At 33.1% G+C, this 23,154-nt stretch overlaps 1 protein-coding gene across 2 annotated transcripts; it reads left to right on the top strand.

Moving 5' to 3' along the window:
* The first annotated feature begins 1,523 nt into the window (after positions 1-1,523).
* LOC113700917 (lysine-specific demethylase JMJ30-like) lies at positions 1,524-7,984 on the top strand. Of its 2 annotated transcripts, none has more exons than XR_011816120.1 (6): positions 1,524-2,166; positions 3,750-3,959; positions 5,088-5,222; positions 5,307-5,450; positions 5,653-5,724; positions 7,066-7,083. XR_011816120.1 is itself a non-coding variant. In XM_027221346.2 (6 exons), the coding sequence occupies exons 1-6, from the start codon at positions 1,657-1,659 to the stop codon at positions 7,835-7,837; spliced, it is 1,281 nt and encodes a 426-aa protein (XP_027077147.1). In that variant the 5' UTR covers positions 1,524-1,656; the 3' UTR covers positions 7,838-7,984. The 2 variants fall into 2 exon arrangements, 1 of the variants encoding a protein (XP_027077147.1); XM_027221346.2 differs by lacking the exon at positions 5,653-5,724 and adding an exon at positions 7,649-7,984 and having other exon boundaries at positions 7,066-7,158.
* The last annotated feature ends 15,170 nt before the right edge of the window (positions 7,985-23,154 follow it).

The following is a 23,154-nucleotide window of genomic DNA, read 5'->3' as shown; positions in this document are numbered from 1 at the left end:
GATAGGAAATGGAAGGAGTACAAATATATGGAGCCACAAGTGGATTCCAGACACTGATACAGGGAAGCCAACTACTAGTCGAGGGAATCATTGTGAGCTGGAAAAAGTGGAGGAGCTTATTTGTCAGCATAGGTGGAACAGAAACATCATATTCAGATTCTTTCATATTCCAGACAATGATGCACAAAAAATTTTAGCTATTCCTCTGAGTCTAGCTGATAGGGAAGATGGCTTTTATTGGCAACCAAAGGTGGGAGGGATGTACACTGTCAATTCTGGTTATAAATTTCTGATGAAGCATCACAGAAAGAGAGGCAGGCACAGGCAGGAAGGAGCTAGCTCTAGCTATACAGCAAGTGATTCGGAGTTAGCTCAGATGTGGAATACACTGTGGAGTTTAAACATCAAACATAAAATCAAATTTTTCATCTGGAAATGCATTCAAGGTGCTCTGCCTGTGAAAGCAGCAGTAAATAGACGAACGGGGGTGGGTGATCCGATATGTAAGATGTGTGGTTTAGCACAGGAAACAGTCGAACATCTTCTGCTGAATTGCCCCCACACGGAAAACATATGGAAGGCATCTCCCATTCAGTGGGATGGAGCAAAGGAGCAGCAGGGAGATTTCAAAAGGTGGTGGCGAAGAATCTCTGAAGCAAGGCACAGGTCAGAAGGGATGGAACACATTGGATTAACTGCAAACATCCTGTGGCAGGTGTGGAAAGAAAGAAACAAAAGAGAATTCGAGAACGCTACCTTTGATCCCCCCTTCAAATCTATAAGGAAAGCTCATTCGGAATGGTTAGAGCAGCAGCAGATAGAGTACAAAGAGAAAGGAGAGAGCACGTTTGAAACAGTCCCTAGGCAAGATGCTCAGAATCAGAATTATGTAAATGAAGGAGAAGTGCTAATGGAGGTGAATACAACCACAAAGCAAGGGCAGTTGTTTGTGGGAATTGGAGTCACAGTTCAGCTTTTTGCAAGTAACACGATGATAGGGTGGGCACTGAAAGACATTAGTTCTGGAAACAAAATCCTAGATGAAGCTTTGGCACTGAAGCTGGTGTTGTGTAAAGCTGTACAACGCAAGTGGAGCAATCTTAAGTTGAGATTTTGTAACAAGGAACTGTGGAGACAATTAAAATATCAGAGCCCAGCAAACAGCAAAATGGCAACAGTACTTGAAGACATCTCTCAGTTACAGAGATTGTTTTGCATGTGCTCTTTTGTTTTGGATAGGGAAGAAAATATGATAGTCAGTAAAACACTGAGTGTTGATGCTTTAAGCATTATTGTGGATGAGGAGCGACAGCTTCCTCAGTGTCTTTGAACACTAGTTTGTAGAGTTCCGATCGAGCCGTTGCTCGCACTTGTAATTTTTTACCATGAAAGCAATGAAATCATCTTATCGTTTCGACAAAAAAAAAACAAGAGCTTGTATCCACGTCACAACCAGTACCACCTGACCCCACCTCAGATCTTTTTCCGCTTAGATATTTCCAGCATGTAAATATATTTCTCTACTCATCATTAGAAGGACCAATCAATCAAAACCCAACCGCTCCCCACAAAAAATATCTCTGTCTCTCAGTCATTTCAACAAACAACTAACAGACACTCCCCAAGAGAACTTTCTAGAACCACCGGCGACCACCAATGTCCGCCACTGACACCACCGGCTCCGCCGCCTGTGGCGTGGAGGCGGAGAAAGATGTCCTCGAAACTCCAGTTCTCGACTCGGAGCGACCGAATTTGCTCCAGCGGATAACGGAGGAGGGTGGCTATGCTTACGTCAGGATGGCGATGTTAGCCTCCGGTGGGGACATGAGGGCGGCGGAGGCGGCGAAGGAGATGGCGTGGGAGCAATTGCACAGCGGGCCGTGGCACTCGGTGGTCCCCGTCTGGAGAGACGCCTATGCAATGGCGTGCCTCCACGTGGCCAAGCTGCATTACGCCGCCGGCGAGTTTAGTCTTGCTGTGAGAGCACTCGATATGGGGCTGATCATGGGTGGTTTGAGCTTGAGAGACGATTTGAATTCTGCTATCAAAACAGCGTCGAAGAGAGCGCGTTTAACAATTGCCACTTCGAAGCTTGGGAGCGAAGATGATGGGAAGGACGATAAGCAGTCGAAACTTTTTGTCAGTGAAGAAGTTGACGTGGCGGAGGTGAGGTTCGTTTTCGTTACTCTAGTATTTTTATTATTAATTTGGTTTCTTTAATGGAAATAGCGATATGCTGTGGAGATGTCCAATTGATAAAGCATAGGGTACAATCGTCGTTGATTTGATCGTTAAGGTACCTGTTTTTCTCATAATTGTGCTGTTTAAATACGTGGGCTGTGTTTGGTTATTCGTATGAGTAATGGTAATCTATTATATTTTGTTCCTTATGCTTAATTGTCATTTTCCCGGATTGTTTTTGCATTTTGTATTTATTGTTATTGTTGTATTAACTGACTTGCAAGAATAAGGCATCCATTTATTGGTGGTTACCTTCATGAGTCATGTTCAAATCTAAAGACAAGCAAGTACAGTTTGGGGAAAAAACAATGGCATAGTGGCTAAGGGATCTAAGAATGTCTACGAATGGCATCATGGCTTTACTTGTATTAGATGTTAGATGAGTTTTTGAAGCGTCAACATTCTAAGGAATAACGAGTGCTTAATATGGCTTCTTTTGTTGAGATTGTAACTTGGAAATTTGTAAACGTTTGGTTCATGAATTCTGAGAAGGAATAAATCCAAAGAGAACCATGTGCAAGAAACACTGATTTTTTGCAGGTTTGACACACCTTGTTATTCTTTATCAACTTTGTCATCAACTGGATTGTTGACTGGTACTTTTCTGTAGGCTTTTCCACACATGTTGGATTGTTATGACTACAATGATTCTCAAGGACTTTAATGTTCTGGTTGATAGTTAATTCATTCTTGAATTCCAGCTAAACAATTTGATTTGCAAGCATTTCATAAATCAAACTACTGAAACTTCTGAGAAGCCTATAATTGGAAGACTGCCTATTTATACTGAGGATGGCTTGAAGGAAAATTTTAAGAAACTTTAGAGTGATACTGAAATCTGTCAAGTTAATATATTCAACTGGAACCTGCTAGAATGAAGCAGTCTAGTTTTTTGCAATTTCGACATGCAAATGAAACTCATTGTTTTGGGCAATTCTATCCTTTGATGTCTATGCATCTTCTGCATTTAAAACCATGTGCTGGTTTGCAGTCAGCTTGGCCGCACGGTACTCTTTGATCTTGTTGTGTTTGTTGTAACAAAAAATGAAAGCCCTGTTATAGTGATAAAGTGCAAAATGTTGGATGCATAATTTCGGTTTTTGAAACCAAAAGAAGCCAAGGAGGCCTTGATCTAGTGGCTAGGGTTGAGGACCCAGGAATCAGAGGTTGTCGGTTCAAATCCCCATTGTGCCTTCCCACTTGTTAAATCTCATCCCTTGCTTAAAAAAAAAATTATCGTCTTGGAATTACTGATGAGTGTGACTTTTTGGTGATTCTTGCTAGCTTCCAAAACTATTTTTTGGATTGATTATGTTTGCAATCATAATGGCTAATTGATTGATCTTTTTAATGAAAGACCTTTTGCAGCATTCCAGTCAATGTCTATTTGATGTTTTTTAGAAAGTTGTTTGCTTCCCTTGTGAAATAAGTGGTTAATATGGCTGTACTTGGCTTTTCTTGGATGTGACCAAATTATTCTGTTCCCCTTTGAATTCAAATTTTTGCAGTTGCAGCATCTTTTACCAGTCATGTCATTGTCCTCTAAGATGGTTGGGAGAAGATCATCTCTGTCCTTGGAGGCATTCCTGCATGACTATTTTCTACCTGGCTTTCCTGTGATAATCAGTGATTGTATGGCTGACTGGCCAGCTAAAAGTAAGTGGAACAACATGAACTACCTAAAAAGGATTGCTGGTTTTCGCACCATTCCGGTTGAGGTATTGTTCTTTCAGTCAGTGGAGTATCTGATGTCTATTCCTTGTTATCATTGCTGCAGTTCACTTTTTTACTTGGTGGTCAGTGTGAGGATTTTATTCTTGGTCCCCTTACACTTCTACTACTGACTTTATGTGGTATATTTGGTGCACAATTAGAGGAAATTATCAGTATATGTCATCTCTTGGAAGTTATTAACCTCCTTGAGGTTTTTCCTTGAAGGTAATAAAATAGTAGCCTAAGAGGCTTTACTGAAGCCAAATGGTGCCAAGTCATTTAAATAAATAAGAAAAAAGAAATGCTAATTTCAAACTCTCTTCCTTTACATGTTGTGTCTGGATTCACTGGGGAAATTTTGTATTTCTCAGATCACTCATCTGTTTGTTATGCATTTATTTAATATGTTTCACTCATTCCCTCATAGCAATTCCTGAAATCTGCATCTTTGTTCTTTTAATTTCAATGACTCATATAACTTTTTCACCTTGCATATTCATTTTCGGTGATAGTAGGTGAAAAGTGCCAACCTTTAAACTGATAGAGCAAGAAACAGAGGCTGCAATTGCTTGCGTTGTCCGTGATGACTGTTAAGATGTTATTGCTTCCCTTTCATGTCTAGCAAAATTCGACCGTCAAATTAAATTTTTAGTTAGATTAATGTCTCTAATTTTGCTTTCCTACTTGTTTCTAGGGCTTATGCACAATATTGAAACCAGATAATAAATTTTCAAAGGTGACAAAATAGGTAAATTTTGGTTCATTGCATTATAACAAATTCCAGGTTCTGCTCTTGTTCACTTCTAAATCAGGTGGCATTTACGTTCATTAAATGAGTTGAACTGTTTAGAAACATTAGCAACTCATGCAAGATTGACACAAAGATTTGGGGAATTAAAATATTTAGTGCAGCAGCTTATGCTTTGCCTTTGTTAAAGATTTCATGTAAAGTACTGTTTGGTGAAAAGAAATCCCTACATGTGTGTGCCCAGTACTAATCTGCACATACCAAACACATCTTTTAAAACATTACTAGCCAGATTTTTTTACCATCCAGATTTTTTTATTGGATAGGTGCTTTAGTATAAAATCTCTCTCTTTAATTGCTAAAGCAAGGTTACAACAACTTGCAGGTTGGAAAAAACTATCTATGCCAGGATTGGAAGCAGGAACTTATTACGTTTTCTGAGTTCCTTGACAGGATTCAGTCAGATGACTGTACTTCTGCTGACACAACATATTTAGCTCAACATCCGTTGTTTGATCAGGTAAGCTTCCCCCCCCCCCTCTTGGAATCTACCTTTTTCAAAATGATTATTTCTCTTACTGGCTGATCGGCATCTGAACGATAGATACAAGAGTTGCGCCACGATATCATTGTTCCTGACTATTGCTTTGCTGGTGGTGGAGAGATGAGGTCTCTTAATGCTTGGTTTGGTCCTGCTGGCACTGTGACACCATTGCATCATGATCCACACCATAATATACTTGCTCAGGTATGGTAGATGTCATAAATTTAACTTATGAAACTGGATTGTATCTTCTCATTGATTCTCAATTGATTCCTATAATTTCTTTTTATTAGCTTTTTCTTTTTCTTCTCAGTCGTATTTTCACATCCTTTCTTTTACGCTATTCTTTCAGTGAATGGATATGAAAGATTGTCATCCTGTTGACTAATTATCTTTGATGATTCAGATTTGGTGAATTCAGTATTGTGCTGGGAACACAATTTCATTTCTTGCTGTGTTACCATTGATGTATATATAGGTTTGTTGATGAAATGAATCAATTATTAACTCTTCTATAATCTCAAGGTGTCTTTATTACTGTCCCAGGGGTAGAAAAAGAAGTCTTACAGAGGGTCCTAATTGACAAAAGAAATCTCCATGCTTTAAATCCCCTAAAAGTTGATTTTATCTTTATTAATGCAGAAAATGACAATGTAGCAATAGTTAAAGTTCTGCATTTAGCTTCATTAGAAGTTGTAGGAATTCCTCATTATGTTGACTTCATGCAGTATAAGTACAAACCACAAATGTACATGCATATCATCTTTATGTCATGTAAGTTCATATTGGCAAACTAGATAAGGCATCACTAAAATTGTGTCCATTCTGCTTACTAAATTTAAACCATTAATGAATGGGCAAGTGTTTGTAGACAGGCCAATCTTTTTTTGAGCTAAAGTTCAATTTTGTTTGGTTCTAGCAAGGATATAAATCATCAATTTGAAATATCTTCATTGAAGCATGATTCATATGTCCAAGTACAGATATTTTTCTGTTCAAAAGTAGAATTTGGAAAAAAAAAAAAAATCTCTGACAAGTAATGATGCAAATCCATTGCCCATTTCCCCATTGATTTGCTGAATGCATCCAGTTATTTTATGGGATTTTATACATAAGATGTGCAAAGAAGGGAACTTCATCTGCTACATGGCGGATTAGAAAAAGTGATTGCTTTTTCTTAGTAGTTTTATGAAATGTACAAATGCAGACCACGAGCAAACTTTTACTAAACTATAGTTCTTAAATTCTGATGGCAAAGGTTTTCTTTTTTCTTCCTTTTGATGAGGGTTGGGTAGTTTCAGATCGGCAGCATAATTCATTTGTTCCTGACTAGATAACACTAAAAAGATTCGCACGCATTATGAGGTTCTAATTGGGCGTGGTTATTATTTGTTTTTAGAAGTCTTTTAATTGCATTGAAGGGTTTTCTGTTTCTGAGATTATATAAATGTTCGGCTCAGGATGGTGTGTTTTTGTTGTCATTGTGTGGTTGTGTGCTACATGTGAATATCTACCAAAACGGAAATGAGAGGTGTGGCACTCTTTTTGGGAGCTTGAAAGATAATTAGTCTAACCAATGTGAAAAAAATCTATTGATTTTCCCATGTTATGGTAAGGATAATCATTTCTTTTACATGAACTGTTTTGCTTTTTACCAGATTATGTCCGCATGCTGTTGGCCCTTAAAACAATGTTTGGGCAAAGTTTGACTGGTTTCAGGATTTCAATGAAGTGATTTTTGCCTTTTGTCTCGCTTATATTTGCTATTCCACTTTGTGTCTGATTATTATGGACAACTTTCTGCCTCTTATATATGCAGGTTGTTGGCAAAAAATATGTCAGGCTTTACTCTGCTTCTCTTTCGGAAGAGCTTTACCCACATGCTGAATCCATGCTCCGGAACTCCAGCCAGGTAGCTATCTGATCTTCCTATAAAAGATATCATGGTGACCTTTCAAATAGTAGAAGAAAACTTTGTGTTTATATATTCACTTGCTTGAGTTGTATCAGATGGTTTGATGTTTTCTAACTCAAAGAAAAGATAACCCCTTATGGACTACAGTTGATTTGAAAAAGACGTAAATGCAAGACGTGTGGTAAAGCTGTTGAGCTTTCGATCTGCACATGGAACTAACATTGGTTAATGGGATAGTTGGATCAGTCACCTATTAAACTTTGAATAATATTCCTTTTTCCTATACTTTCTTTTGTTCATTAGTCTAGTGTTCAAATTTTGGCCTATGATTGATGCACATTTCTTCTGCCTCTCTGATCCTTTTCTCGAGATGATTTCTTTTCATGGCTTCATGTTCCATGGTACATGGTGCTTTCACTGATGGCCTTTGGTGCGTAAAAGGTCTCGTGTATCCCCATCCTGACTTTTTCTATACTTTTCTTTGAAGGTTGATCTGGATAATGTTGATGAGAAAGAATTCCCGAAGGTTGTCAATCTGGAATTTTTGGACTGCATATTAAATGAAGGTGAAATGCTTTACATCCCTCCCAGGTGGTGGCATTACGTCAGGTCGCTTACTACCAGCTTTTCGGTTAGCTTTTGGTGGAGTGACATTGCAAACTCATCAGCTTCTTGACTAGAACACATTATTCTTCTTTTTACCTTTCATATAACTTTTTCTTGTATACCGAACAAAAATACTACTACACAGGAAATCTATGAACAAAGGATGCTGTTATTGCTTCATTGTATATCATGCGCTACTATTACAATTTTAGACTCATTTTTTTGGCTTATAAACATTGGCTCATCATTATGTAAAGGAACATATTTCTACCAAGTAATCTAGTGGCAGTATATGGACTGTCTTTCTGGTTAGGTGATGTCTTTCTGGTTAGGTGATGACAGTTGTACCTAATATGTTCGCAAAATTAATACTAACAACTTCCGTCAGAATGGTTGTCACCATAATCACATTAGAATTAGTCATTCAAATGACGTCTAACAAAATTTAGAAGTGAAAAATAAAATACCGCAAGGATGCTTCTCGGATTAAAGTCTAATATTAGTGTATTGCTTACAATGTTTTTTTTTTTTTTCCTCAAAGGAGAAGAAATAGAACTTTCATTAGCATTTTATTTATACTCAAGAATATAAAAGGGGTTGACTTGTTTTGTTTATATTAATTTACCTCATATGGCTAATCTCATCGCAAATCATAAACTCCAATTTGCACGTTAGTCTTAGAAGTCTACATTAATCAACTCCAAGATAAGCCGATCCAATCTTCCCGTTCATGAAGAGATGACAACAATTGATCCTAGTTACATTCCCAATATATAGATAAGGGTAATTGTAAAAATCCTCTTTTCCATCAATGAAGAAAATAAGAAGGCTTTTTTATGCTAAACTTCCCTATATTTATAAGTTGCACTTTACATGCCAAGTTCATTTTATATTATCATCGTTTTATCCTATTTGACCACTCTGATCGAATTTTTCCTCATAAGTTTTTTTTTTTTGGCTTGTTCATGTAGACACCAAATTTTAAATTTTTATCTATCTTTGGGTCATTTATTTTTATGCATTCTAATGTGTGTTTTTCTTATTTTTGTAGGTTTATCTGAAAAAAAAAGAAGAAGATAAAAAAGAAAAAAGAAAAATAGAAAAAGAAAAGAAAAAAATCCTAACAAAATTCTATCAACACGCACCCTAATCACTTTTTTCCTCAACTAAGATACCATTAACCCAATCCAACACTCCACCTCCCATCTCTTTTTGTTGATTTTTCTTGACCAAAAACAAATACAATCATCACCAACACAACCTAACACACACAACCTCTTTCTCTCACAATCTCAAGACATGCTCTACGCATAGCAACACATATGCATACAACTCTCTGAAGAAAAAGGGGTAGAAGAAGGTAGAGGAGCTGTGTTTCACTCCAAGAGTATTTTTTTTTCCGTTAAAATTTGTTCATAGCAAAGAAAAGAAAAAAGAGAAAAAAAAAGAAAAAAGAGAGAAAAATGAAACAAGTATTGGGCTGAGTTTTTATTTTTTGTTGGGTTTGATGTTGGGCTTTAGAAATAAAATTAGGTACATTTGTTATTATTTTTAGCCTACTTTGACATTCTTTTTTTTTTTTTTCCCGGAAACGTTGCCTACTTTGACATTCGATTAAGTTCGTTGGTTTAAATGAGATAATTTGCCTTTTTCCTTTTGGGCTAAAGTAGTGTGCCTCAGACACTAAAAATGATCCAAAATTATTTTTTATTTATTTCACTTCAATTAGAAATTATATTTGACAATTAGGCATTACACTTTTGTGTAATCATATTGTGGCCAAAAATTTTTTTTTTTCGTCTAAGTCCTTATATTAATTTCATTTTGGCTCCTAGACCTTGTCTTTGTTTAATTTTTTACCTTAGTTTTTTAAAAATTATGTTTTGACCCTAAAACTTTTTAACTTTGCAATTTAGTCCCAAGCAGTTTTTTGATTTCTCAATTATAATTGTTTCCTTTTTTAAATTACTAATTATGCTTTTCTTAAATGCATTTAGCTTGCAATTTTGGGTGTTTTAAATTTATTTGCATCTTTAGCATGATAATGTGAATTTAGTACATTTTTATATTCTCTTTTAAAGTATTTCAAATTAAATTGGTGTTTTGATCCTATTGTTTATTTTTGAGCATAAATAGGTTAATCTTCTTTCCTCATTATAGTCCATTATGTCAAAAGAGAAGTATCCATATTATCTTTTTAATTCTGATTATATGTTCCTATGTGCTCTTATATGGTTTTATATTTTTATGTGTTTTCTTTTATTTATTTACTTTAAGTTTATATTTATTTATGTTTATTTAATTTAAGTTTTATAATCATTTAGAGGTATTCGAATACCCAAGATGTAATAGATAGGTTATATTTTTCTTTTTGCAAAAATTGTAATTAAATAAACAAATGTAATAGATAAGTTAAATAGGTTTATTTTCTTATATTTCTCCATTTTAGATTGTAATTAAATCCCCAAATTTAATAGATAGATTAGAAATGTTTATTTACTTGTATTCCTCTTTAGGTTGTGTTTAAGTCTCCAAATGTATTAGATAGGTTAGATACGTTTATTTTCTTGTGTTCCCGCCTTTAGATTGTATTTAGATCTCCTAATGTAATAGATAGGGTTATGGTGTGTTTATGTGACTTATGTGCTTACGTGTTTTACTTGCTTTCTTTAGAATTTTGCAAGTAAATATTATACTTGTATGCTATGTGTCCTATGTGCTCGTATGTATTTATTTGTTTTAATTATATTATATATGTTTCATTATTATAAATAATGAGTGCATGACATCACCACACTAGTCTAATGCTAATTATGGCCTTTTTCCAATTCATTACTAGTCCAATGTTAGTGAGAACTTGTAGAAATGGGTTAGTTCAATACTAAACCCTTAGGTCATCCACGTATTAAATTCATCCTTTGTGTATTCTTCATTGCACTTTAATGCATTTTTTCTTGTTTATGCTATTTTTCTTATTTGCATGATATTTTCTCTTATATTATTCTCCTATTCCTATATGCGTGAACCATGTCATTTATAATTGCATTTTACTTAAGAAATTAGAAAAATAAGTTAGTTTATTTATTTGATTAGATTAGAAAAGTCACCCTTCGAATATGAAAAATGAGCAAGTATGACTTTTTTAACTTTAGCCCGCTGCTACCTCTCTATAAGAAAAAAAATTATGTCACGAGTGTTAGTTCCCTATACCCGTTATGTTGCATTCTCCTCTCTTTAGTCATGTATACTTATATATGTGCATTATAATTTTTATTTCTTTAAGTCTCATATTTTTGCATGCTTGTGACTTCTTCAAGGGATTTTTCTTGAAATTAATGCGATTGGTATTAACTAGATCTTAAATGAACATTTTGTCCCTTTCTATAACCCCTTTAGATTTATATTTGCATCCATGTAGAAAATATTCGAATGTGATAAATTTGACGGTTATATTAGAAAAAATTTGATTAAATCTCGCAACTAATTTAGGTTAGATTGAAAGGTGCTTTAGGTTTGAGTCGATTGAACCTTTACTTTTCTTTTTTTCAATCGTACCTCTTGACCTGTTTTTCTCTCATTTTAAAAAATCTGGAGTTGTCTGTTTATTTGATTTATTTTTATAAAATAATTTTTTAATAATTTGATACACCTAAACTCAATACCAAAAGGTGATTGCTTTTTTTTTTCTTTCAAAAAACTCTCTTTTAGATTATCTTTTTGGACCCAACTGTCACATTTTAAAAGTCCCATTTTAGGCTGGTTTCTTATTTTCTAAAATCAAACACATTTTTTCTATTAAACCTTTTTTATTTCAAAAAATGGGGTTCGGTGACTTGGCGACTCCACTGGGGATCACTAGTGAGCACTTGGTTTATTCACATTTTATTTTTTAATCCTTTTCATATATTGTATTTGGATGTCTTAGGTTGCATTTTTCATTTTGGGATTTTTCATTTTGGATTTTACGCATTCATTTCTCCTTTCCCGTGTATGTGATGAATGGTTTATTTATTTACTTTATTTACTTGTATCGCACTTTGCATTTGAGATGGAGATGATGTTACCTTAGAGCATTAGTGTGTGTTTAATGGTATTAATCGCTCCCCTCAAAAGAACATTCCATACGTGCATGCATTACTTTTATCCCTTTTTATTTTAATTTTTCATGGGTGCTATCGCACTTTTCCTTATAGGATTAGGATCGATTTCTTTAGCTACGTGGATGGTGTGTCTTGCACCCATAGCAGCACCTAGGGGATTACTCAAGCCACCAACTAGACACCTTGGAATTGATGACCTTTTGCTCTTTGGTCTAAAAACTTGGGGACCTGAAATCTTAATCGAGTTTGTATGCATTAGTGAATCTCAATCTCATGCATCCATTTTAGAATTACCTAGGATAGAGTTCCCTTTACCTTATTAGGAACACTAGACATGTTTTTGTGCCATTTGTTGTTCTAGTGTGCTTATGTGTTATTTGATCAATTAATCTTGTCTCGTTTTCTTTCTTGCATTCATAAACTTCAAACTAAGAGCCTTGGTATGGTACTTATTTGGAGCAAACCGTCTCTCTAGATAGGTTATTACATATTTAAATTTAAATTTATTGCATTAAAACTATGTATATATATATTGCATTTCCTTGCTAGGTTTAACTCGACATCCAAATGGGGTACTTTTAGATCATATTTTCAATTATAATGTTTCACGTATTTACTTGCTTTAATAAATTGTCATTATGCATTAATCATAGAGAGAATGCCATTTAGGGAATTTCATGTCAGGAATAAACTATTTTTTTATTTTGGAAATATAATCCAATGAGACCTGCACGTTTATATTTTTTGTACCATCCAAAGAAATAGTGTGCAAAGTAAGGGTAGGATCCGGTCCATTCCATGATGATGGCACTGAAGATTATGGAGCAACTTTTGTACACTAGAATATGGGTATCTGATAATCACTTTTTGGCTATTTTTGTAAAAATTGGTAAATTTCCTTTCACAAGGACATTAAGTTGATGAAGTTCAACATGATTTCTCATTGTTGAGATAATAAATATATTGAGGCCAAATTTTGATTTTATAAGGTTCATCGACATACATTGTAATGAAAATTGTGAGATTTTGTGCCATAAATCGGTAGAAAATCCAATTGATTTGTAAGTGAACCGTTAATCCCATCTAATCCACTTGAACAAGTTTACTCTCTCTCAGAGTCTCAATCCATGCTTCACTAAAGAAACCAGTCAAGTCGTTGCAATCCTGTCAAGAATAGGTTCTTTCATACTAAATTGACCTTTGACATCTCTTCATGTACTGACTGAAGCAATCAATCCATTTAAATTTTGTCCTCATCCCACATGCCTTTCTAAATAGGCAATTTTTAGGTTATTTTTCAGTCAAATATCAATAAATTGATCGAATTCATCAAGTATTGTATGGTGCATACTTTAGAGGATTGTATTTTTCATGTTAGGCCAAATCTTGGTATATAAAGGCTTCCCTATAGGACATGCATACTGATTTTGCAGTTTTTCTTACTAACTTTGGGTATTTTTCTTTTTCTTTTTGCCCATCTTCTGCATTTATAAAAGATGTTTCAATACAGTAGAAATGTTTTTCCTATATTTGACAACAAAATTGGTCTAATAAAGTTTTGAAAATTGGAAGCATTACTTGATCCTTGGGTGATCCTGCAATGCAAAATATGAAGGATTCATCTGGAAGTACAAGTTTATAGCATCTAAGAAATTTTGTGGCATAGTGGTTAAAAAATCTATTTATCAAAAAGCTGTTGTTTTTCCAAACACATTTTGTCCCGAGAGAGAGAGAGAGAGAGAGAGAGAGAGAGAGAGAGAGAGAGACACACACACACACACACACACATACACAAAGAGAGAGAGAGAGAGAGTGTGTGTGTGTGTGTGTATGGGTAGGAGTTCTTTAGAGATTTTTCTTTTTCTTTTCTCATTTGTACTCCAATTGAGCAAAATTTTTATTTCAAACATTTAAACTAATAAATTTGTCATTTAGACTATTCTTACTTTGCAAATTTGTAAATGTTTATATGCATTCGATTCTCTTTACTCATACGGAGACTTCATGATGGATTTTAAATACAAGACTAGGTTGAGATTCTTAATTTTGCCATTTTTTGGCATGAAATTCATAAGTGCATATTTCACTTTCTAAAATAATTGCATGCACTAAATTTGTGGCCTAAACAGTTCAATGAGAGCACCTAAAATCCAAAATTCTGAATGGGCCACTCGATCTTGTTAGTTTGTCTTAACAGACCAAGCATGATGCCTTTTCTCTTTCATTTTTGCTATTCATATTTTGCCCAAATTTATCAAGCCTCTAGAATCAGTCACCTTGGTTGGCACACTTCAAAGTGGAATAGTTTTTACTTTCAAAAGCTCTAATGTATCTAACCAGATTCAATCTGTATCTTGTTGAAAGCAAAAGTTCATTACTTTTATTTTTTTTTTTTGAGAATTTGGAATGATGCTTTGGGCGTTCGTTTTCATATCTATACAGATTTTATCATTTGTTCTCCCATTTGAGCTGTTAGAAGTACAATTTCATTTCAAATAAGAGCCATGGTGATCACACCCTTCTATTGAATGAATTTCCAAATGTCGCAAGGGAATAGATTCTTCTAATGAGTTGTTCTTTATTTTGATTATCATGTGACTAAATTGATGGTTTGTTTCAAAAGCATTTATGATCGTACTCCCACACTGGGGTATGCGATTTGAGATTTTTCAATAATAGCAAAGATGCTAAATTTTCTGGGAAGGACATGAAGTATTCAAAAAAATCAAATAAAAAATTTATCTATTTTCTAAAAGTTAAGGGCTATGATTCTACCATCAATATTTGGACTTCGATATCAGCAAAAGGGGGCAAAAGAAAAAAAAGAGCAAAAAAAAAAGAGATTAAAAAGAAAAAAAAAGAAAAGAGATTTAATGCCCAAATCCCTCCAATAATGAAGGCAGAAGTCAAATAAAGTCTATGATCTTTGAGCTCAAACCCAAGATTGGGCCAATTTTGGAAGAAATGCAATCTTAAGTGCAACATTCTTGAAAATCGTATTTCTTTTAATTATCATCTTCAAACCACATTGCAAGTTCACAAAACCCATTGTTGACTTATTTTTCATGGTAACGTGAAATAGCTTTATAGGATTTATCAATCACTCATGATCACAAGATCATAACCTGTTTCATTATATTTAGCTATCTTTTTACTCATGTATTACAAGCCCATAGAGTTTATATGTTGATTAGATTTTTATAAAAAATAAGGATGAGAAACTATTTATTTTTTTCAAGATGTGGTATTGAATGACTTAGATGCAATCTGGGCAAAAAATTGAGAAGAATCCTAATGTACAGTGTTTAGCTATTGTTTCTTTCATTCACCCAAAAATCCAAAATAATACTCACTTGATTGGTTTTGAAGGCGAGCTAACAAGAAAGAGTGGTCCTTTACCCTAAACACTATTCCTAAGAGAGGAAGAGACTTATTGCAATTGGATCTGATTTTAAGAGGTTCATCATAGGTTTTCTGCATGAGTTTAAACATGACATTTTGTTAAGCCTGTTGTTCATTTGAGGAATGCAATTTCTATTATTTTGCATGCTACTAGTGATGCGCCAATACACATTACATGTTAGCATTTGATTGTTTTCTAAATTTCATGGAGCACAATATTCTTGTTCTTATCAACTGTAAAGTTATTTGAACTAAAATTTTTGCAATTAAATAACCCAATTTGGAGTAATTTTTTTGTAATGCATTTGCGGTGGTATGCACAAGAGTCAACTAATACACCTTCAAATCTATTACTCAAAATTTGATCTTTGATAAGTCAACACTTTACATGAGTAGTAATTGCTACATCATTGTTCCGAATAAAGAAAGAAATTTTCTTGAGAAATTCAAGTGCATCTTGTACATTGGCAAATCCCATACTATGTGCAAGTATTCATGACTGAAATCAAGAAACACAAGTCAAAAGTTTGCTGATTCAAAGGCCAATCATGAATAAAATAATAATAATTCTGCATTGCAAAATGCAGGCATGGTTTATCCATTTAGAAAGAGTACTTACTTCAACAACCAATTTTGAAAAAGAAAAAAAAGAGAGGAAAAAAATTTTTCCTTTAATTCTGCAAATTTTGCCATTGAATTTTTAGAGCATATTCATTTTGGGATTGCATTTCTAAGTCAGGGCAACTCTTATACTCTCATATATAGAATGGAAGTAGTATTGCTTGCCAAAATTATGATTCCATCGTTGTGCATTTTGATGAATGCTCTGAATGGGTTTGGGAACGTCATGAGCAGTTATTTATAATTAATGAAAAGAGGTTAAATACTAGTTGCCATAGACAATGTTATCAACAAAGAATGACCCGTGCTTACAATAAGAAAGTCAAATCTTGCCCATTTGAAGTAGGAGACAATGTTTTGAAACGAATTTTTTTAGTTCAAGAGGAGGCAAAAAGAAAATTCACTCCAAATTGGCAAAGACCATTAATTATAAAAAGAGCATTACCTAGAACACTTATTCTCATGAAAATGGATGGACAAGTTTTTTCTCAACCAATCAATTCAGAAACGTGTAAAAAGTTTTTCATTTGATTATGAAAATTATCTTTTAAAACCGCTACAAATGTTGGACTAAAGGCGGTCCTTCTTTCTTTTCCATTTGAATATTTTACCTTTCGCTTTTTTCCTTTGAACTTTCAGAATAAACTATTCTTTTTGCTTGACAACTCGTGAAAATCGCAAACTCCACATTGGTTTTATTTCTTTATTTCTATTTAAGAAAAGAAAAAAGAAAAGAAGAAGAAGAAGAAGAAATGAAAAAGTAAGAGAAAAATATATAAGAAAAAGGAGAAGAAAAAGAAGGCTAATTAGAATTAAACTAGGGCAAGTTTTTAGTTCTTATCAGCCCTATAATGAGGCAAATTTTGAAAAATACGATCCCAAAAATATTTCAAACCCATTATATGATCTGCTTTAAAATTTTGACTTTTCTTTTACACCTTACTGAACCCCATTACAAAAACCAAAATGTTATCGACCTCTGCCTTTTGCAATATTTTGAGAAGAATTTTTCTTAATTAAGTGGCAAATGATATAAATATATCTTTTCCCAAACTTGCAAGAGTAGGTTGTCTTACTGATGCCATCAATCCTAAAATACATGTCTGATCTAATAAAGATTACAGTTAAAGTTATTGGTCTTTTCTTGGAATCTTATCTTTCTCTCAAGGTAAAAACTCAAAAGGGCAACTTTTCTTTAAAACAATGACAAAAGAGAAATAGAAAAAAAAAAGAAGAAAAATAGGGAAAAGAAAAAAAGAAGAACGGAAAAAGGAAAAAAATAGAAAAAAAGAAGTGAAATTGGATGGGGGTAACCTCAGTGAAAATCTGAAAGAGCGCTGAAGTAGGGTTTTGAAATACAAGAAAGTCATGAATGGAAAGCAAAAGGTGCTCAAATTTAAAAAACTAGCGACTATGTTGATTTCCTTTCATATTGTTGCTCTTGTGCCAGCATTGAGTTCTAGATTGATGACAGTAAAAGGGATCAGAGCCAGCATTTTTCTTCACCAAAATGTCTTTTTTCACACTGTTGTTTTTCTGTCGTCGTTAAGTTCCTGATGGATGGCATCACAAAGAGTCAAAGGTGGCATTTTTCTTCACCAAAAGGCCGTCCCGTTTAGATCTATGGGATTATGTGATTCTTATTCATATTTTTTCAGAAGGGTGAGAAATGCAACAATTATTTTAGTTAATCATGGTTTATATTGAGGTAATTCTTAAAAAGAAATGATCTTTGACTTCAATAATGCATTCAAAATTTGTTTTGGGAGAAAATTTGAAAATCAGGAGGCTAGTGTATTGTACTTATACTCCAATTGTATTTCTCAAATTTCAAAACTGTTACTTTGACTTTCTTTCATAGAAAAAATATGTTTCTTTAACTTTTCTTCTTCTAAATATTGGACAATCAAAAGATTGCAAAAGTCCACCAAGTGTGTCATTGCATGTGTTCTACGTTTATTATATTTGAGCAGATTACATTTTATTTTTCTTCACGGTTGGTAGCCTCATATTTTGCATTTCATTTATCCCAATAGCATGGTATTGCATTTTAATTTTTAGTCTACACGACATTTTATTTTTCTAGTCTAGTAACCCAAAACTTGCGTTTTCATTTCTCCTACTAGTTGTCTGGACTCGAACCTAATCCCACCAACAGTTTAGGCTTGGAGTACATTTTGCATTTCTCCTACTAGACATTTGGGTTTGGTTCCAATCCCACTGAATAGTTTAGATTTAGAAAACATTTTTAATTTACTGTTAAAGAGTCTTAGTATCTGTCATGCACCCTTCTATCTCTCCTCTTTTTGGTGAGTTTCAGCATCCTCCGTGCACTATTCTATCCCTCTTCTTGGCAATCACACTTTTAATTAGATGTTACCAAGTTTCAACAACTGCCACACACCCTTTTATCCCCTTCTTGGAGCGTGATCGCATCCTTCCATGCATCCTTTTATTTTCTAGTAGAGCGTAATCGCTTCCCTCTACATACCTTTTTCTTATTATGAGAACTCATTTTTTCTTGATTGATTTATTTAGTAATTGTATTCCATCATACTCATTGTGTTTCATGTTCAGAAGTTCTGAGTGCTCAGACTTCTTTGTATGCAAAGATCCTCGACTGGTCAGACACTTGCCTGATTATAATTCATTTATATTTGAATTACGTTTCACCCTGATTTTCATGGCGGGATACATAGGCAGTTGTGCACGAGTTTGTTGACATTTTGCATTTCACCATATCACTTTGATAAGTAATGCCTAATATTTCATATTGTTTATCTTGGTTCGCCCTGCAACTAACGAGACACACATAAGTAATTTGGTATCTATATCTTGAATTTTTTCGAAATTCCAAATAAATAAGGGCAAATTGTAGGCATGAAATTTTTATTATTGTTTCTGTTAGGAAATTGGTTTAATTTTTGGGATAATTTCAGAAACCTCCCCTGAGGTTTCTGACATTTACACTAACCTCCCCTGTGATTTGAACAATTACACTGACCTCCCCTGAGGTTACTAATCCTTTACAAATTCAGTCCAAATGATTAAAATATTTTTTTAGAGAGTGAAATTAGAATTTTGTACCTGATTTGTCCTTTGTGCTACATGTTCAATGAATGACAAATTATTTCAAATAAATTAATAATTAATAAACTTTAAGGAGCGTAGTTAATAGGCAAATACGTATTACTTATTTAAAGTACCAACTCTTTACGGGTATTTTACGTTCAAACATTTACTTTATTACAAATATTTATTCTGAAATACAGATTTGTATTTACTCTCAAATATTTAATTTTTGTTAAATACAAAACCTACCAGTTTTTCTTCCATAAAAATATTAATATAACACTTTTTCAATTTTAGTTATAAATATTTATGTATTTAACATAAATTAAATGATTCAGGATAAAATACTCATAAAGAGCTAATACTTTACTCATGTAATGGATGAAAATCATAAAAAATTACTACTTTATGGGCCATTTCTTTTTTTAAAAAATATTTAATTTATATTAAATAGATAACCTACTGATTTTCTTTTTACGAGAATATTACTATAACACTTTTTAATTTTTAATTACAAACGTTAATATATTTATCATAAATTAAATATTTGAAAATAAAATATCTGTAAAGAGTCGGTACTTTAAATAGATTATGTATATTTGCCTATAAACTATACTCTTTAAAGTAAGGAGTATAGTTTATTGATTTAAGTTAAGGAGTGTAGTTTATTGATTTAAGTAAGTAGTGTAGTTTATAGGCAAATACACATAACCTATTTAAAGTACCCGCTCTTTACAGATATTTTATTTTCAAATATTTAATTTATGATAAATATATTAACGTTTGTAATTAAAAATTAAAAAGTGTTATAGTAATATTCTCGGAAAAAGAAAATCAGTAGGTTATCTATTTAATATAAATTAAATATTTTTTTAAAAAAGAAATGGCCCATAAAGTATTAATTTTTTATGATTTTCATCCATTACATGAGTAAAGTATTAGCTCTTTATGAGTATTTTATCCTGAATTATTTAATTTATGCTAAATACATAAATATTTATAACTAAAATTGAAAAAGTGTTATATTACTATTTCTATGGAAGAAAAACTGGTAGGTTTTTTATTTAACAAAAATTAAATATTTGAGAGTAAATACAAATCTGTATTTGAGAATAAATATTTGTAATAAAGTAAATGTTTGAAAGTAAAATACCCGTAAAGAGCTGGTACTTTAAATAAGTAATACGTATTTGCCTATAAACTACGCTCCTTAAAGTTTATTAATTATTAAATAATTTGTAATACTTTGTCATTCATTGGACATATAGCACAAAGGGCAAATCAGGTACAAAATTCTAATTTCACTCTCTAAAACAATATTTTAATCATTTGGACTGAATTTGTAAAGGATTAGTAACCTCAGGGGAGGTCAGTGTAATTGTTCAAACCATAGGGGAGGTGAGTGTAAATGTCAGAAACCTCAGGGGAGGTTTCTGAAATTATCCCTTAATTTTTTTAGACAAATTTTTTATTTTATGTGCAAGTAACTGGTTTTCTAATTGTTTAGTTACTTGGAATAGTTGTCAAGTTATTTTCTATTTGTATTTGTTTAGGAATTAGAAATTATTTCTTATTCTATTTAAGTTTAGAAACTAGCATTGGTTTCCTATTTTTATTTGGTTCTTGGCCAAGTAATGCATCTTATAAATAGGTGGGGGTTGGTATACTAGAAAGTGGCACACAAGATTGGCATGTAACCATATACATGAGGTAAGAGAGGGTTCTTGGGAGACAAGAGATGCTATACAAGAGTTGAACTTAGGTTCAGGTTGTATTCCTGTATAGGATTTTCCTTTCATAATAAAAAATAAATTTTCTCTTCCTGGACATAGGCTCAGTGATGGAGCCGAACCACGTTCAATCTTGTGTGTCATTTATCTTTCATACTTATGACTTACTATAATTAAATTTGTTATGTACTTGATACCTCAATAGTCATTTGTTCCGTACTTGGATCCCAACAATCAGAGTGGGGTTCATAGTTGGATCTTGGTTAATTATTGAGATCAAATGGATTGGTGACTATTACTAATTCAACAATTTAATAGTTGATATCTTTGTTTCAATGGCTGGCCAAGAAGCATTGATGGTGAAGGATGGGGAGTCGAATAGCATGTAGACACTTGACGGTGAATTTAAGCAGGTGATTCAAGGGTCAAAGGAAAGATGAAGTCCAATGTTGATTTTGAACGTGAATCAATGGAGATTTTCTCACAACTTCAATAGTTGATACTTTATTCCAAATGGTTTTTAGATTCGGATTATGTTTTTTAGATAGTGTGCCATATGTCCTAAATAAACAAAGGGATCTAATTTCTAAGCACCAGAAACTCTGATAGTTACAAGGTTTTGGTTGTAGGTGGAGTTTTAAAAATCACACATGGTGAAATAGTTTTCAGGATGAGAAGAAGTATGGTGATTTTACCATTTGGTTGCCTTAATGGATAGAAATAGAGCTCACAGAAGGGGATCTCGAGTTGCAAGTGGTAGTAAGAAAAAATCCTACGAAAGAGAGATGCTGAATTGAGACACCTTCTTATGAGTCAACTGGAAGTTAGATTCAGAATAACTACACATGTTCATTTGCCAATTGAATCAATTAGTGCCAGGACTGTATTGATTCAAATGTGTAATTCAATACCATATTATTTGGTAGCTAAAGACAAATGGCTGCTAAAAAAAATATCCGCAAAAGTGGAAATTTGTTAGAAAATTGGCCTAATTTCATTTAGACAGGTTTTTTTATTTTGTGTGCAAATAACTAATTTTCTAATTGTTTAGTTACTTAGAATAGTTGTCAAGTTATTTCATATTTGTATTTGTTTAGGAATTAGAAATTATTTTCTATTCTATATAAGTTTAGAAATTAGCATTGGTTTCCTATTGTTATTTGGTTCTTGGTCAAGTAATGTATCTTATAAATAGGTAGGAGTTGACATACTACAAAGTCAACATATAACCTTATACATGAGATGAGAGAGGGTTCTTGGAAGATGAAAGATGGTATACAAGGGTTGGGTTTGGATTCAAATTGTATTCTTATATAGAGTTTTCCTCTCATAATAAAGAATAAGTTTTCTCTCTCTGGACAAAGGTTCAATGATGGAGATGAACTGCATTAAATCTTGTGTGTCATTTATCTTTCATACTTGTAACTTGTTTATCATTAAATTGTTGTGTACTTAATATCTCAAAAGTCGTTTGTTCCGCACTTGGATCCCAACCATTTCAATATTTTCTTGAAAATTTTATCTATTTATGGGTCATTTATTTTTATGCATTCTAATGTATATTTTTCTCATTTTTGTAGGTTTATCTGAAAAGAAGAAAAAGAAGAAGAAAAATAAAATAAAAATAAAAATATAAAAAGATGAAAGGAAAAATCCTAACAAAATTTATATAAACCCACACCCTAATCATTCTTTTTTTCGAACTAATATACTATTAATCCAACTCAACACTCCACGTCCCATCCCTTTTTTGTTGATTTTTCTTGATAAAAAAAAACACAATCATCACCAACACAATCTAACACACACAAGCACTTTCTCTCACTATCTCAAGACATACTCTATACACACCAACATATATACATACCAACTCTCTCTCTCTCTCTCTCTCTCAATAGAAAAAAAAGTAGATGAAGGTAGAGGAACAATGTTTCACTCTAGGAATTTTTTTTCCCTTCAAAATTTGTTCATAGCAATTCGAAGGCCTTCACCATTTCATTAAGGTTCTTTCTTATGTTCCCATTTCTATTAAGTCATGTCATATTGTTCAGTTTCCTTTTCGTCTGTTGAGAGAATGTAATGGCTGGAATTGGAATTTATGTTTCTGTTTTGAGGACATAATCAATTGGCTTTTGATTACATTTACATGCTTGTATGGCTTTGTCCATTTCCTCTTCTTTTTTTTTAAATCTTTCCTTTTTCTTTTTTTTTTTTGCCAGGAATCTTTTTTGTTTCTTATCTATATTCATATGGTGTGTGGGTTTTGGTTGAATAGCTTTGGGCTTTTAGGGATTAATTCTAATGAATTGATTGAAATGGGTTCCAAATCCATCATGTCTAACACATATTTGACAAAATGCCTAAATGAAAAATCAAATTAAAGAAGTAAATTTTGTGTAAATATTTGGCCAAAATAGTTAATTCGTGGCCTGGAAATGCTTGCTTGATTTTTGAATTTTTTT

The sequence above is a fragment of the Coffea arabica genome, chromosome 1e (assembly GCF_036785885.1).
Source record: "Coffea arabica cultivar ET-39 chromosome 1e, Coffea Arabica ET-39 HiFi, whole genome shotgun sequence".
Taxonomy (NCBI): domain Eukaryota; kingdom Viridiplantae; phylum Streptophyta; class Magnoliopsida; order Gentianales; family Rubiaceae; genus Coffea; species Coffea arabica.
This window is presented reverse-complemented; position numbering and strand designations above follow the sequence as displayed.

Coding starts and splice junctions, on each gene's coding strand:
- LOC113700917 (XM_027221346.2), top strand. CDS start 1,657: ATGTCCGCCACTGACACCACCGGCTCCGCCGCCTGTGGCGTGGAGGCG. Junction 3,960..5,087: donor TTCGCACCATTCCGGTTGAG/GTATTGTTCTTT, acceptor AACAACTTGCAG/GTTGGAAAAAACTATCTATG. Junction 5,223..5,306: donor AACATCCGTTGTTTGATCAG/GTAAGCTTCCCC, acceptor TCTGAACGATAG/ATACAAGAGTTGCGCCACGA.